Source organism: Mobula hypostoma, chromosome 30 (assembly GCF_963921235.1).
Source record: "Mobula hypostoma chromosome 30, sMobHyp1.1, whole genome shotgun sequence".
In the NCBI taxonomy this organism is placed as follows: domain Eukaryota; kingdom Metazoa; phylum Chordata; class Chondrichthyes; order Myliobatiformes; family Myliobatidae; genus Mobula; species Mobula hypostoma.
This window is the reverse complement of record NC_086126.1, coordinates 2,520,001-2,535,067: the sequence shown is the minus strand read 5'-3', so window position 1 is coordinate 2,535,067 and position 15,067 is coordinate 2,520,001. Positions and strand designations below refer to the sequence as shown.

General features: G+C 47.0%; 1 protein-coding gene across 4 annotated transcripts in view; it reads left to right on the top strand.

The window, feature by feature from the left end:
- LOC134339595 (solute carrier family 22 member 6-A-like) overlaps positions 1 to 15,067 on the top strand; it is a 30,666-nt gene that overhangs the window by 2,623 nt on the left and 12,976 nt on the right. For 2 of the 4 annotated variants that reach the window (XM_063036240.1, XM_063036242.1), the window contains exons 1-6: positions 3,893 to 5,855; positions 6,068 to 6,171; positions 7,376 to 7,530; positions 12,467 to 12,635; positions 13,376 to 13,499; positions 14,025 to 14,137. In XM_063036240.1, coding sequence (XP_062892310.1) covers positions 5,469 to 5,855; positions 6,068 to 6,171; positions 7,376 to 7,530; positions 12,467 to 12,635; positions 13,376 to 13,499; positions 14,025 to 14,137 — 1,052 coding nt within the window. In that variant the 5' untranslated portion in view covers positions 3,893 to 5,468. Of the gene's footprint in view, positions 1 to 3,892; positions 5,856 to 6,067; positions 6,172 to 7,375; positions 7,531 to 12,466; positions 12,636 to 13,375; positions 13,500 to 14,024; positions 14,138 to 15,067 lie in introns of those variants that run through there. The other 2 variants (XM_063036241.1, XM_063036243.1) reach the window with 2 other exon arrangements.

Genomic DNA, 15,067 nt, shown 5'->3' with positions numbered 1-15,067 from the left:
CCTCTCTCAGGCAGAACCACCCACACCTTCAGCATCTCCTGGCCTTCCTTATTTCCTCCAGGGTTAAGAGAAGATACGGGAGTGGTGGTTTGTGAGGGGGGCTGGCCGTGGAATATTCATCAGCTGGGGAAGTGTGCCAAGGAAAAGCAAAGGGAGATTGGTTTGGATAAGTGCAAGGGGTTGTGTAACCCAGGTAAATTAAGCCCAGAGATGTAACATTAGAACCATCCACCTGTGGGGGGATGAAAATGAGGTTTACCTAATTTTCTTTTAAAAAAAGAGAACTTGAGGGGAGAAAAAGCTATGTGAGAATGAGATGTGGCTGACACAGGCGCGGATGAGCGAGAGAAGTGCAGCAGACTATTAGAAACTAAAAATAACCGTTAGAAGTAGAATGAGTAGTGAGTATCTTTCCCCTGCTTATTGACAATCCTCAGTGTGAAACTCCTGCGGGAGAGGCGATATCGATAAAAGGTTTATTGAAACCACGGCTATAACAAGCAGAATCTGTGATGAGACAGTATCGGCACAGACTAGGATCCAAGATCTCTACCGTGTAACTGGGAATCAGTTCTGTCAAATCATACCAAGGGATTTCGCCAAGCTTTTGTTTATAAGTTTTATCAAATTTCCGTGGATGCTCCATTATTTCCTCCAATGAACCAAGGAACAAGAATTCGAATTTGTTGACCTACTGACCGGGAACTGAAACTGAGGTTAACCAGAATATTGAAGACTAGGAATTTAATAAGTTTTCAAACTAACTGGGGACAAACAAAAAGATAAATGTTAATCTGTAAACCTGTGAAAAGGGAGTAACACGAGATCTAATTAGTTAGAGAAACTGGAGTAACAAAGGTTATTCTAAAGAGTATCACTGATTCTAACTAAAAAAGAATTTGGTTTTCATTGGATATCCGAGATTTGGAACCCAAAGCAGAATGTTGGAATTTTGAATTGTTCTTACTCATGTAACTATTTTGTATATATCGCTCTTTTTATAAACTTACTTCCAAAGGTCTCTGTTTTCTATTCACTGCCTCTTTCCGATACCTAGAGCTTCTGATATCCTACTAGCACCTATTGTAGTACCATGTAACATACATAAAAGTTGCTGGTGAACGCAGCAGGCCAGGCAGCATCTCTAGGAAGAGGTACAGTCGACATTTCGGGCCGAGACCCTTCGTCAGGACTGACTGAAAGAAGAGCTAGTAAGAGATTTGAAAATGCGAGGGGGAGGGGGGGATCCGAAATGATAGGAGAAGACAGGAGGGGGAGGGATGGAGCCAAGAGCTGGACAGGTGATTGGCAAAAGGGATATGAGAGGATCATGGGACAGGAGGCCTAGGGAGAAAGAAAAGGGGAAGCGGGGAGCCCAGAGGATGGGCAAGGGGTATAGTGAGAGGAACAGAGGGAGAAAAGGAATGTGTGAATATAAATAAATAAATAACGGATGGGGTACAAGGGGGAGGTGGGCATTAGCGTAAGTTTGAGAAGTCAATGTTCATGCCATCAGGCCGGAGGCCACCCAGACGGAACACGAGGTGTTGTTCCTCCAACCTGAGTGTGGCCCCACCTTGACAGCAGAGGAGGCCGTGGACAGACATATCAGAATGGGAACGGGACGTGGAATCAAAATGTGTGGCCACTGGGAGATGCTGCTGAGAAAGGATCCTGCTTTACCCAACTTTACTCACCCAAACATTGAAATGTTCCCCCATCCTATGGACTCACTTTCAAGGGTTTTTCATCTCATGTTCTCAATATTTATTCTTTATTTATTTATTTATTTATTTATTATTATTACTTGAGATTTTTTTTCTTTTTATATGTGCGTATTATATATGCTTAGCAGTCTTTTGCACATTGGTTGTTTGTCCATCTTGTTCAGTGTGCGGCCTTTCATTGATTCTATTGTGTTTCTTTGTATTTCCGACGAATGCCACAGGAAAATGAATCTATGGTGACATACATGTCCTTTGATAATAAATTTATTTTGAACTTTGAAATTTAATGGCAGAGGACTGTTCCTAAAAAGTCTTCAGCCTCCTGCACCTCCTCCATGATGGTAGCAATGAGAAGAGGGCATGCCCTGGAAGGTGAGGGTCCTTTATGATGGATGCCATCTCCTTGAGGCATCGCTGTTTCAAGATGTCCTCGATGGTGGGGAGCCCATGCCCCTGATGGGACTGGTATTCCAGGTAGACATGACGGTGAGGAAGGCACTGTCCTTTGCTTAACGCCCTAGTTAAGATTTGACTGCTAATGTGTAGGTTCGTTCATTTGATGGCTTTTTGTGCGAGCAAGGTGATCTGCTGGTAGTGTAAGGTTAGTTTTATTTGTAACATTTTACCTCGAAACATAGAGTGCAATGTGTCATTTTGCATCAACAACCAACACAGTCCGAGGATGTGCTGGGGGCAGCCTGCAAGTATCGCCACGCTTCTGGCGCCAACCTAGCTTTCAACGCCCATAACACACTAACCCTAACCTACATGTCTCTGGAATGTGGGAGGAAACTGGTGCACCAGGAGGAAACCCACGCAGTCACGAGGAGAACGTATGAACTCCTTACAGGCAGCGACGGGAATTGAACCCTGATCGGTGAGACTAAGGTGTATAAATCATGAGTAAATTTATTGTCAAAGTAAACCATGTCTTTGCATAATACTTTGAGATTCATTTTCTTGTGGGCATTCACAGCAGAATAAAGAAATACAATGGAATCAAAGAAAAACTACACACAAAGAATGATAAACAACCAACATTAGCAGTGGGCCAATCGATTCGCAGAGAGAGAGAGAGTTTCACACAGGTCGGGGAGAAGAGTTTAAAAAAGGAGCATTTTGCAGGATGGCGGATTAGCAGCAGGCCAATCGATTCACAGATAGACAGCTTCACGCAGGTCGGGAGAAGAGTTTAAAAAAGGAGTGTCTTTCAGGGCTCAGTGCATTAGTAGTGGACCAATTGTGTGTGTGTGTGTGTGTGTGTGTGTGTGTGTGTGTGTGTGTGTGAGAGAGAGAGAGAGAGCGCTTCGCACAGGTCGGGGAAAAGAGTTTAAAAATAGAGCGTTTCGTGGAGCTCGGCGCATTAGCAGCAGGCCAATTGATTCGCAGACAGAGTGAATTTCGCACAGGTTGGGGAGAAGAGTTTAAAAAAAGGAGTGTTTCACGGGGCTCAGCACATTAGCTGGGGACCAATTGATTCGCAATTCATTAGCAGGAGCAAATAAAAGAAAAGCAGGGTCAAAGCAGAGCGGCCATTGTGTGAGTGGACCAGTGTAGGAGTGGGATCTTGAGGCTTTGGCTTAAGAGGTTTCAGCGAGGAGGAACAGGTCAGTTGCAGGTAAGGCTTTTGTAGTGGTTGAATTAAAAGTCACTGGATTACAGCTAATTAAATAAAGTAGGGATGATGCAGGGTCAGGTGATGTGCTGTCATTGCATGCTGAGGGAGCTGGTGGACCCCATTGTGGTTCCTGGTGACCACATCTGCAGCAAGTGTTCACTGCTCGAGGAACTCAGGCTCAAAACTGATGATACAGAATCTGAGCTTCAGACACTGCGGCACATTAGGGAGGGGGGAGAGTTACCCGGATTCTCTGTTTCAGGAGGTAGTCACACCCATTATATTAGCTGCCTCAAATTCGGTCTGTTGTCAGGGACTGCGAGTGAGGCAGGTAGTGGGATCCAAGTGCTGGAGGAGCCTCAGCCCTTGAGCTTGTCCAACCGGTCTGAGATTCTTGCTCCCTGTGCGGATGAGAGTAGGGGCTGTAGGAAGGATGAGCAACCTAACTGTGGCACCGTCATTCAGGGAGCCATTCGGGGTGGTGGGGGGGGGGGGGTAAGAGAAGAGAAATGTAGTGGTAATTGAGGATAGTATAGTCAGGGGAATAGACAGAATTCTCTGTCACAAGGATACAGCCTCCCAAAGGCTGTGTTGCCTGCCTGGTGCCCAGATTCGGGACATCTTATCTGACCTGCAGAGGAATTTGCAGTAGGAGTGGAAATATCCAGTTGTGGTGGTCCAAGCAGGTACCAACGACATAGGTAAAATGAGGAAAGGGGTTCTGCTGAGGGAATTTGAGCAGCTCGGGGCTAAATTAAAATGTAGAACAAAAAACGTGATAATCTCTGGATTACTACCTGAGCCACGTGCAAATTGGCATAGGGTCAAGAAGATTAGAGAGTTTGATGCATGGCTCAAGGATTGATATGGGTGAAGTGGGTTTGAATTCATGGGAAATTGGCACCAGTATTGGTAAAACAGGGAACTAATATAAGCAATATCAGTAGGAATCAGCTATCTGGCCCGTCGAGCCTGCTCCGCAATTCAATAAGATCATAGCTGATCAGACCAGGGACTCACCTCCACCTATCTGCCTTTTCCCCATAAGCCTTAATTCCCCTACTATGCAAAAATCTATCCAACCTTCTCTAAAAATATATTTACTGAAGTAGCCTCCACTGCTACATTGGGCAGAGAATTCCACAGATTCACCACTCTCTGGGAAAAGCAGTTCCTCCTCATCTCCGACTGAAATCTACTATTGATCTCCTGAGATCCACAAGAAAAATGCTGGAGGAACTCAACATCCAGGCATCATCTATACAAAAGAGTACAGTCAATGTTTTGGTTCCAGTAGCATTTTTTGTTAGTTGCTTGGGTTTCCAGCATCCGTAGATTTTCTCTTTATTTTGATCTCTTGGGATTTTCACGCACCACAATAGTCTCCAGAGTTTATAGAGAATGGTGTGAAAAACAAAAAAAATCCAGTGGGTGGCAGTTCTGTGGGTGAAAACGACTTATTAATGAGAGAGGTCAGAGGAGAATGGCCAGACTGGTTCAAACTGACAGGAAGGTGACAGTAACTCAAATGACCACACGTTACAGCAGTGGTGTGTAGGAGAGTATCTCTGAACACACAACACATCAAATCATGGAAATGAATGGGCTACAGCAGCAGAAGACCACAGACATACACTCAGTGTCCACTTTATTAGGGTTAAGAGGTTCCTAATAAAGTGGCCACTGAGTGTGACTGTGATCTCTCAAACGGCAGGGTAAATTCTATCACCCTATGCTCTCAACAGCTCCTTTAAATTCTTCTTCTGGCATTTTACACCTTCCTTTCCAGTCCTGATGAAGGATCTCTGCCCGACATGTTGACACAGATGCTGCCTGACTTGCTGAGTTCCTCCAGCATTTTATGTGTGTTGCTCTGGATTTTCAGCATCTGCAGAATCTCCTGTGTTTACAATTCCTTTACCCTGTGCTCGCAAGAACATGATTTCACAATAACAGTGGTCATTAAACTTACATTAACGGTTCAGAATGATTAATTAAATCTTGTTATCAACTTGTTAAACATTACCAGACATCACATACAAAAGGCTGAGTGTGGGTTTAGGCATCGATTGCCAGCACAGTCTGCCTCAGTACACCTGGTCTGCCCTCCTCCTGCTCAGACTATGGCTTTTGGGGACCTCCTGGAGATGACTGTAGGCTTTGGGAAGTTCCAAGCCATCAACATTGCCCTACTCTCAATTTCGTCCTCGTTCATAGCCTGCAACAATCTGCTCCAGAACTTCGTGGCCGCCGTCCCCGACCACTGGTGCAAGATGCAACAGGGAAGCGAGAGCTCGAGGTACCTCAATGTGACGGAGGAGTTTCTCCGCGTGTTCCTGCCCATGGACCGGGAAGGGAGGCCGGACAAGTGCCGCATGTACGCCTCCCAGCAGTGGCATCTCCTGGGCACCAACGAGACACAGGGCAACGGGAGCCAACCTGACACACAGGCATGCACCGATGGGTGGGTGTACGACCACTCCCAGTTCACGTCGACAATCGTGACAGAGGTACGGCTGGTAATGCCCCTCTCACCAGAGACCCGGGTTCAATTCCCGACAGGTTCTGTAAGGAGATTGTCTATTCTCCCTATGACCGCGTGGGTTTCCTGCCACAGTTCAAAGATGTGTGGGTTACTGGGTAATTGGTCACACGGGTGTAATTGGGCGGCGCGGGGTTGCCGTGTCCTCAGTGACGGTCAGTTGTGCCCTTGTTTCGGCAGTGGGACCTCGTGTGTGATCGGAAGTCTCTGAAGCGGATGGTGCAGTCCATCTACATGGCCGGACTACTGATCGGAGCCAGTGTCCTGGGCAGACTGGCCGACAAGTAAGTTCAAAGTTCCAAGTATATTTATTATCAAAGTACAGTGGTGAGATTCGTCTTCTTGCTGGGAGCCACAGAAAGAGAATCCACAATAAAACCCCACACCACAGCGACAGTCACACATCCAAATCACTCAAAGGATAACACGCAGATGGGTTAACAAGTAATCTCTGAATAAACTCAGTGGGTCAAACAGCATCAGGGGAGGGGAGGCAACTGCTGAATGAGAGTGTTTAACCTGCTGTGTGGTCTAACCAGAGTTTTACAGAGCTGCAACATTACCTCGAGCCTCTTGATCTCAATCCCCCGACTGATGAACACAACATACCAAAAGCCTTCTTAACCACCATATGAACATGTGCAGCAAATTTCTGGAAACTACAGACGTGAGGGAAATGGCTCATACTGGAAGTCACACTTTTAGGGTGATTAGTGGGAAGTACAGGGGGGATATAGAAGGTATATCTTTGGGCAAAGTGTAGCCGCTTAGCAATAGCCACCCCACTCAGCATCGATCAGGGTCACTTGAAGCCCTGGAAACAGGTGGTGGATGGTCGTACGGGCAGCTGATGCCTCACAGGTCCTGGTGATGTGACCACTGACGCCAGGCAGACAATCTCTGAAGAGTATTCATAATGGCTGGGGTCACCCCTCTTGTAAAGTCACTGCCCAGAAGATGCCAATGGCAGACCACTACTGTCGAAAAATTTGCCAAGAAGAATGATGGGCAAAGGTCATGACTGCCCACTTCACACGGCTTGGCAAATAATGACGGTGATGACAGGCAGGGCAGTGGATGTCGGAGGTAAGATTTTTTACACTGAGTGCTGGGTGTGTGGGATACACAGCCTGGGTTGGGGTACAGGGAGACACATTCGGGAAGCTTCAGAAACTCTTAGATAGGCACCTGGATAACAGAAAAATGGAGAGCTATGTGGGAGGGAAGGGTTAGATTGATTTTCCACTGGTTTAAGGGTCTGTACAACATGATGGGCCGACAGGTCTGTACTTTGCTGTAATGTTCTATGTTCTATGACGGCTCTGGAACCATTCAGACTCCTGGATAACATCAGTCAAACATCACACAGCCATTCCAACATTAACCACATCACAAGGACCAGACAGCCACTTACCGATGCTCTCCTGCAATCACATGTCAGCGTGGGCTCCTGTTCACTGGCCCTTACCCAATGCCTCTCGCCGTCAGGTATGGCCGCCGAACCCTGCTGCTATGGTCGCACTTCGTGGTTGCTGTTTCGGGGACGTGTGGAGCGTTCTCCTCCTCCTTCCCACTCTTCTGCTTCTGGAGATTTCTGTTGGGGTTTAGCTTGTCGGGTGTCATCGTCAACTGCCTATCCCTCAGTGAGTATACAGTCACCTCAGAATAGAAGGACGGTCCTTAAAGACAGAGATGAGCCCGGATTTCTTCAGCCAGAGGGTGGCGAATCTGTTGAATTCATTGAAAATACGACATTAGCGTTCACCTCCAGAGGGCTGGAATATAAAAGCAAGGTTAAAACCCTGAGAATTTATAAGGCATGGGTCACACCACACTTGGAGTGTTGCAAGAATTTTGAGACCTTAACTAAGAAAAGATGTGCTGACATTGGAGAGGGTCCAGATGATGTACAGAGAATGAACCCAGGAATGAAAGGGTTAATGTACGAGGGGTGTTTGGTGGCTCTGGGCCTGTACTCGCTTGAGTTTAGAAGAATGAGGGGGATCTCACTGAAACCTATTGAGTATTGAAAGGCTGAGGTGGAGTGGACATGAAGAGGATGGTTTCCTTTAGAGTGAGAGTCTCGGGCCAGAGGGAACAGCTTCAGAATAGAGGGACGTCCCTTTAAAACAGAGATGAGGAGGAATTTCTTTAGGAGAGGGTGGTGAATCTGTGGAATTCATTGTCACAGCCAGCTGTGGAATTCACTGTCAAGTCGTTGGGTATATTTATAGCAGAGTATGATAGGTTTTTCATTAGGCAGGGGGATAAAGGTTACGGGGAGAAGTCAGGAGAATTGGATGGAGGGAAAAATCAGCTTTCACTGAATGGTGGAACAGACTCGATGGGCCAAATGGTCTGATTTAATGGTTTAATGATTCAAGAATGTATACAGTGTACAACCTGAAATTCTTACTCTTCACAGACACCCATGAAGCACAGAGAAAACTTCCAAAGAATGAATGACAGGGAAAAGTTAGAACAACAAAGCTCCCCACTCCCTCCTCCCAGGCAGCAAAAGCATGAACCCCCCCCCACCATCCTTCTCCCCCATTTGCTCCAACAAAAGCATCGATCCCCCTCCCACCTGCACCCACCATCAGAGACCATGATCTAGACTCCATCAAAAACTTCTGTCCGTCCCAACACTTTGAAATCTCAGGCAGGTTCCCTCTCACTAGTGAAGGAGGGAGATATGCCACCTACCACAGTTGAGATGGGAGACTAACAGCTCTCTACTTCCTTCTATGTTACAATCAGCTGTGTCTCTTCTCCGAGTTCCCCGACTCAAGGACCAGCAGACCATCACTCACCATCAAGATGGAGAAAGTCTTTGCTCGCGTACAGAGGCCTTCTTCCAACAGTAGCGTACACCGCCTGCCGGCTGTCTCGATGTTTCAATCTCCTGCGATGCTTCAGTCAGCCAGAGCAGCGAGGAGTCAGGTCGTGCACAGGACCGCACCCGAGAGGCGCACGTCTTTCAGGCGGCAATGCGTCGCCCCGGTCCCCCAACACCGCTGGCGCCATCTTTAGCTGATATACCCAATGGTCTTATGACTCAGTCACAGGGACTGGACCCTCCTGCAATGCTCTGTTAAGCCTTTCTTTCCCGGGCTTTCTGCATTCTATCCATCCCTGGATATTATGTTAACCCTTGTCCTACCGTAACTCCGTCAGGATTCTGGCCAGTGTAGGTGGACAGCACCCATAACATTCTCAACCAGCACTTTTGGCCCTGATAGTCTTAAAATTAGGGTGGCCGGGTGGAGATACATCTCTACCAAAGGAGGTGTTCCTTCCACTAGCCTGCACGTTACCCTTGGGCAAGGTGTGGCACCTGCTTTACCCCCCGATCAGGTGCAGGTGGTGAATGGTCGTTTGAGCAGCCGGTGCAGATCACAAGTCCTGGTTATGTGACCACTGATGCCAGGCAATCTCTGAAGAGTATTGAAAATGGCTGGGGTCACCCATCTTGTAAAGACACTGCCCAGAAGAAGACAATGGCAAACAACTTCTGTAGAAAAATTTGCCAAGAACAATCATGGTCATGGAAAGACCATGATCCCTCACATCATATGACACTAATGAATGAATGATTCTTAGAATATGCCTGTTCTTACCCAGATAACCTTATATAAATCTCCCCACAGTCTGGTACTGTCGATAAGTAGATTGTATTCCACTGTATGTTAGTTGAATAACAGCCGATTTGGAATCGACACACAAAGTGCTGGAGGGACTGAACGGGTCAGACAGAACCTATCGGGAGAGATGGACAGTTGACGTTTCAGGCGGAGACCTTCAGCCTGGACTGAAAGGGTAGAGGGAAGATTGCCACTATAAATGAATTATGAAAGGAAGTTGGCAATTAACATAAAAAAGGATACTATGAGTTTTTTTTTAAATATATGACGAGTAAAAGAGTGACAAGGGTCCAATTGAAAATAATGCTGGAGAAATTATAATGGATGACAAAGAGATGGCGGAGGAACTGAACGAGTATTTTGCATCAGTCTTCACAGTGGAAGACATGAGCAATATACCTGATAGCCAGAGGTATCAGGGAATAGAATTAGGTGCAGTCAAGATTACTAGAGAGAAAGTGCTTGGGAAGCTAAGTGGACTAAGAGTAGATAAGTCTCCCGGTCCGCATGAGGTGCACCCAAGGGTTCTGAAGGAGGTGGCTTTGGAGATTGTGGAAGCATTGGAAATGATCTTCCAGGAATCAATAGACTCTGGCATGGTTCCAGAGGACTGGAAGGTCGCAAATATAGTTCAGCTATTTCAGAAAGGAAGGAAGCAGCAAAAAGAAAATTACAGACCTATTAGTCTGACATCGGTAGTTGGAAAGATATTGGAGTCAATCCTCAAGGACAAGGTTATGAAATACCTCGAGGTGCATGACAAGATAGCCGAAGCCAGCATGGTTTCATGAAGGGAAGATCCTGCCTCACCAACCTATTGGAATTTTTTGAGGTAATGTCGAATAAGATTGACAAGGGAGAGGCTGTGGATGTTGTGTATTTGGATTTTCAAAAGGCCTTTGATAAGGTGCCACATATGAGGCTGCTTAGTAAGATGAGAGCCCATAGAATTATAGGAAAGATATTGAAACGGGTGGAGCATTGGCTGACAGGCAGAAAGCAAAGGGTGGGAATAAACGGATCCTATTCTGATTGGTTGCCAGTTACTAGTGGTGTTCCGCAGTGGTCGGTGTTGGGGCCACTTCTTTTTACGATGTATATCGATGATTTGGATTATGGATTAAATGGTTTTGTGGCTAAGTTTGTGGATGACACCAAGATAGGTGGAGGAGCAGGAAATGTTGAAGAAACGGAAAGGTTGCAGAGAGACTTAGTCAGTTTGGGAGAGTGGGCAAAGAAATGGCAGATGAGATACAACGTTGACAAATGTGCGGTTGTACATTTTGGAAGAAGAAATAATCCGGCAGATTATTATTTAGATGGGGAGAAAATTCAAAAATCGGAAGTGCAAAGGGACTTGGGGGTCCTCGTGCAGGATACCCTAAAGGTTAACCACCAAGTTGGATTGGCGGTAAGGAAAGCGAATGCTATGTTGGCATTCATTTCAAGAGGAATAGTGTATAAGAGTAAGGAGGTGTTGATGAGGCTCCATGGGGCATTAGTGAGACCTCATTTGGAATACTGTGTGCAGTTTTGGGCCCCCTAACTTAGAAAGGATGTACTGATCTTGGAGAGAGTTCAGAGCAGATTTACGAGGATGATTCCTGGAATGCAGGGGCTAACATATGAGGAGCGTTTGTCGGCTCTTGAACTGTATTCATTAGAGTATAGAAGAATGAGAGGGGATCTCATAGAAACGTTTCGAATGTTGAAAGGGTTGGACAGAGTAGATGTGGAAAGGTTGTTTCCCTTGGTGGGTGAGTCCAGGACAAGAGGCCATAGTCTTAGAATTAGAGGGTACCCAGTTAAAACAGAGATGAGGAGAAATTTTTTTACCCAGAGGGTCGTGGATTTGTGGAATTTGTTGCCACATACAGCTGTGGAGGCCCGATCATTGAGGGTGTTTAAGGAGGAGATTGACAGGTATCTAATTAGTCAGGGTATCAAGGGATATGGGGAAAAAGCCGGAAATTGGAACTAGATGGGTGAATATTTTAGCTCATGGGGGAGCTGCGGAGCAGACTCGATGGGCCGAATGGCCTACTTCTGCTCCTTTGTCTTGTGATCTTGTGATAAAGAATCTATATCAGGTTATTTTGTCACAGCAGTACATTGCAATCTATAAAATATAACAAGTCAACATACCAATGTCTGAAAAACATTAATAAGTTGTCCTGAAAGAGAGCAAAGTACTGAGGTTGAGCTCATAACTCGACAGACCTTTCAGAGATCTGATGGTGGTGGGCAAGACCCTGTGTGTCTTCAGGCTCCTGTACCTCCTCTCTGATGGTAGCAATCAGAAGAGAGCATGTCCTAGACGGTGAGGGGACTTTATGATGGATGCCACTGTTCTGAGGTATCACTGTTTGAAGGTGTCCTCGATGCTGGGGAGGCTGGTGCCCATGATGGAGCAGACTGAGTTTAAAATTCTCTGCAAATTTTTCCAATCCTGTGTAGTAGGCCCCCTCCCCCTACCCCTCCCTCCATACCAGATGGTGATGTAACCAGTTAGAATGCTCTCCACTGTGCATCTGTAGAAATTTGCAAGTGTCTTCAAACCCATCAAACTCCTAATGAAATATAACCACTGCAGCAATGTGTTGACACTCAACAACTTGAAAGGGTGGGGAATGTTCTGGCAGCTGACGGGTGGATCTAGGTGAGGGAGGGGTGAAGGGCAGATGGAGGTGGGGGGAGAGTGGGAATAGGGACAGGGGCTGGGAGGTGATAGGTGAGGATAGCAAGGTGGTGCAATTTGATAGGAGAGGAGGGTGGAGTGATACGTAAAGCGGAGGGGTTGAGGATGGCAGATGTCGACAGGGTGGGGAGTAGACCTAGCAGAAAGATTGGCAGGTAGGGAGGGTGGAGGAGGGGAAAGAGGCTCGGACAGACTGCACTTTGATTTACTCGCTGTCTCTCCCCATTTTCCACCTAGACATTGAATGGACTCCAACCCAATTTCGACTTCCTGTTACGATGTGTAGTTCCTTCTGTTTCACGATTGGTCAGGTCTTACTGGCTGGGATTGCCTACGGCATCAAAGATTGGCGTTGGATCCAGCTCTCGGTCTCTGTCCCATTCTTCATCTTCTTCCTTCATTCCTGGTAAAGTCCAACACCACTCGTCTCTTACTTACTCGAATCAAAAGTCACCACTGTTAGTCTGTCATATTTATTTCATTTAGAGCTACTGCAAGGCCCAATTACACCCATGTGACAATTCACCTACTAACTTGGGAGGAAACCAGATCACCCACATGAAACCCACATGGCACGGGGAAACGTACAACAGTCCTTACGGGAAGGGGTGGGAATTGAACCCGGGTCGCTCGGACCCAACCACGACTATCTCGGTCCACTGGGAGCGGGGACAAAGGGAGAGTTTCGGGGGCGATAATGAAAATGGTCAATTAAACAAGGAACAATGGAGTCAGAGCTTTATCAATCCACAGTGAGATTCCACAGAGCACTGATAATCAGAAATCCTGTCTCACTGTGTTCAATTTAAATACTGGAGCCCAATTTCCCACACTCCCTTTAAATACCGGGTCCCCATTTCCCACCCTCTGAGTGAAGAAAATCCCCCTCACATTCCCCTTAAATATATCACCCTTCACCCTTAATCCATGATCCCTGGTTGTGATCCCACCTAAATAGGCCTGCTGGCATTTACCTTATCTATACCCCTCACAATTTTGCGTACCTCTATCTGATCTCCCCTCATTCTCCTACTCTCCAGGAAATAATGTCCTAACCTATTCAGCCTTCCCCTATAACACAAGTCCCGGCAACATCCTGCACTCTTTCAATCAACCTGCAATGAGTTATCATCCTTGCTGTCACAGGTGGCTCTCAGAGTCGGCCCGATGGCTCATCGTGAACGGCAAGGAACACATTGCTCTAAAGCAGCTGAAGAGGGTGGCGAAGATTAACGGTCGGGAGGCAGAAGGGGATAGACTCACTGTTGAAGTAAGCACCATTCTCGGAAATAGATCATATTGGTGTTCGTGATCTGGCACTCTATGGCACCTTAACTCCGGCACACAGCCGCTGTTTGATGGCCCGGTAGTGTAGTAGTTTGTGCAACGATTTTCAGAGATGGTGATCCGCGTTTGATTCATGCCGCTGTCTGTGAAGAATCTTCCCTGTAACTCTGCGGGTTTCCTCCGGGAGTTCCAGTTTCCTCCCACATCCCAACGACGTACAGGTGTATTGTGGGTATGTTACATTGGCGCCAGTTCAGTGAAACGCATTGTTTGCGTCAATGACCAACACAATCAAAACAAGTGTCGCCACGCTTCCCGTGCCAACATAGCACGCCCACAACTCACTACCCCTAACCCATACTGCTCTGTAATGTGTGAAGTAACCGGAGCACCCAGAGAAAACTCCATCCATAGACGCTGCCTGACCTACACATTTCCTCCAACATTTCGTGTAGAGCAATGACTATGTTTGCATTTTTTGTTCTGTCTGACACCACGTGTTCCACAGATTCTCAAGGCGAGTGTGGAGAGTGACCAGCTCGCTGCCAAGAAACAGAGTGTGTTCGATCTGTTCCGGACACCAATAATGCGACGGATCACCTGTTGTACGATGGTGGTTTGGTGAGTGAACTTCTTTATCCTTGGACTTGGACAGTGACCACAAACACAAGAGATTCTGTAAATGCTGGAAATCCAGAGCAACACACACACAAAATGCTGGGGGAGTTCAGTAGGTCAGACAGCAGCTATAGAGAGGAATAAACAATCCATGTTTCAGGCCGAGACCCTTCATCAGGACTGGAAAGGATTTGGGAAGAAGACAGAATAAGATGGTAGGGGTGTGGAAACTGTAAGAAGCTGGGTGGTAATTGGTGGAAGAGGCAAAGGGCTGAAGAAGAAGGAATCTGATAGGAGAGGAGAGTGGACCACGGGAGAAAGGGAAGGAGGAGGAGTACCAGAGGGAGGAGATGGGTAGGTGAGGAGAAGACAAGGTGTGAGAGGGGAACCAGAGTGGGGAATGGAAAAAGACAGAAGGTGGGAGGTGGAGAAAGTACCTTAAAATTGAGAAATCGATTTTTATTGATCGCCTGAGTCTCCAGAGGGTTCCTGTACTGTGGAAAACGTCCTGCCTCGTCCCTGTGCCGAAGACACCGCGCCCCAGCGGCCTCAATGACTACAGACCGGTGGCATTGACCTCCCACATCATGAAGACCCTGGAGAGACTTGTTCTGGAGCTGCTCCAGCCTATGGTTAGGCCACACTTATATCCCTTCCAGTTCGCCTACCAGCCCTAACTAGGAGTTGAGGATGCCATCATCTACCTGCTGAACCATGTCTACGCCCACCTGGACAAGCCAGCGAGCGCTGTGAGGGTCATGCTTTTTGATTTCTTCAGTGCGTTCAACACCATCCGCCCTGCTGTGCTGGGGGAGAAGCTGACAGCGATGCAGGTGGATGCTTTCCTGGTGTCATGGACTCTTGATTGCCTGACTGGCAGACCACAGTACGTGTGCTTGCAACACTGTGTGTCCGACAGAGTGATCAGCAGCA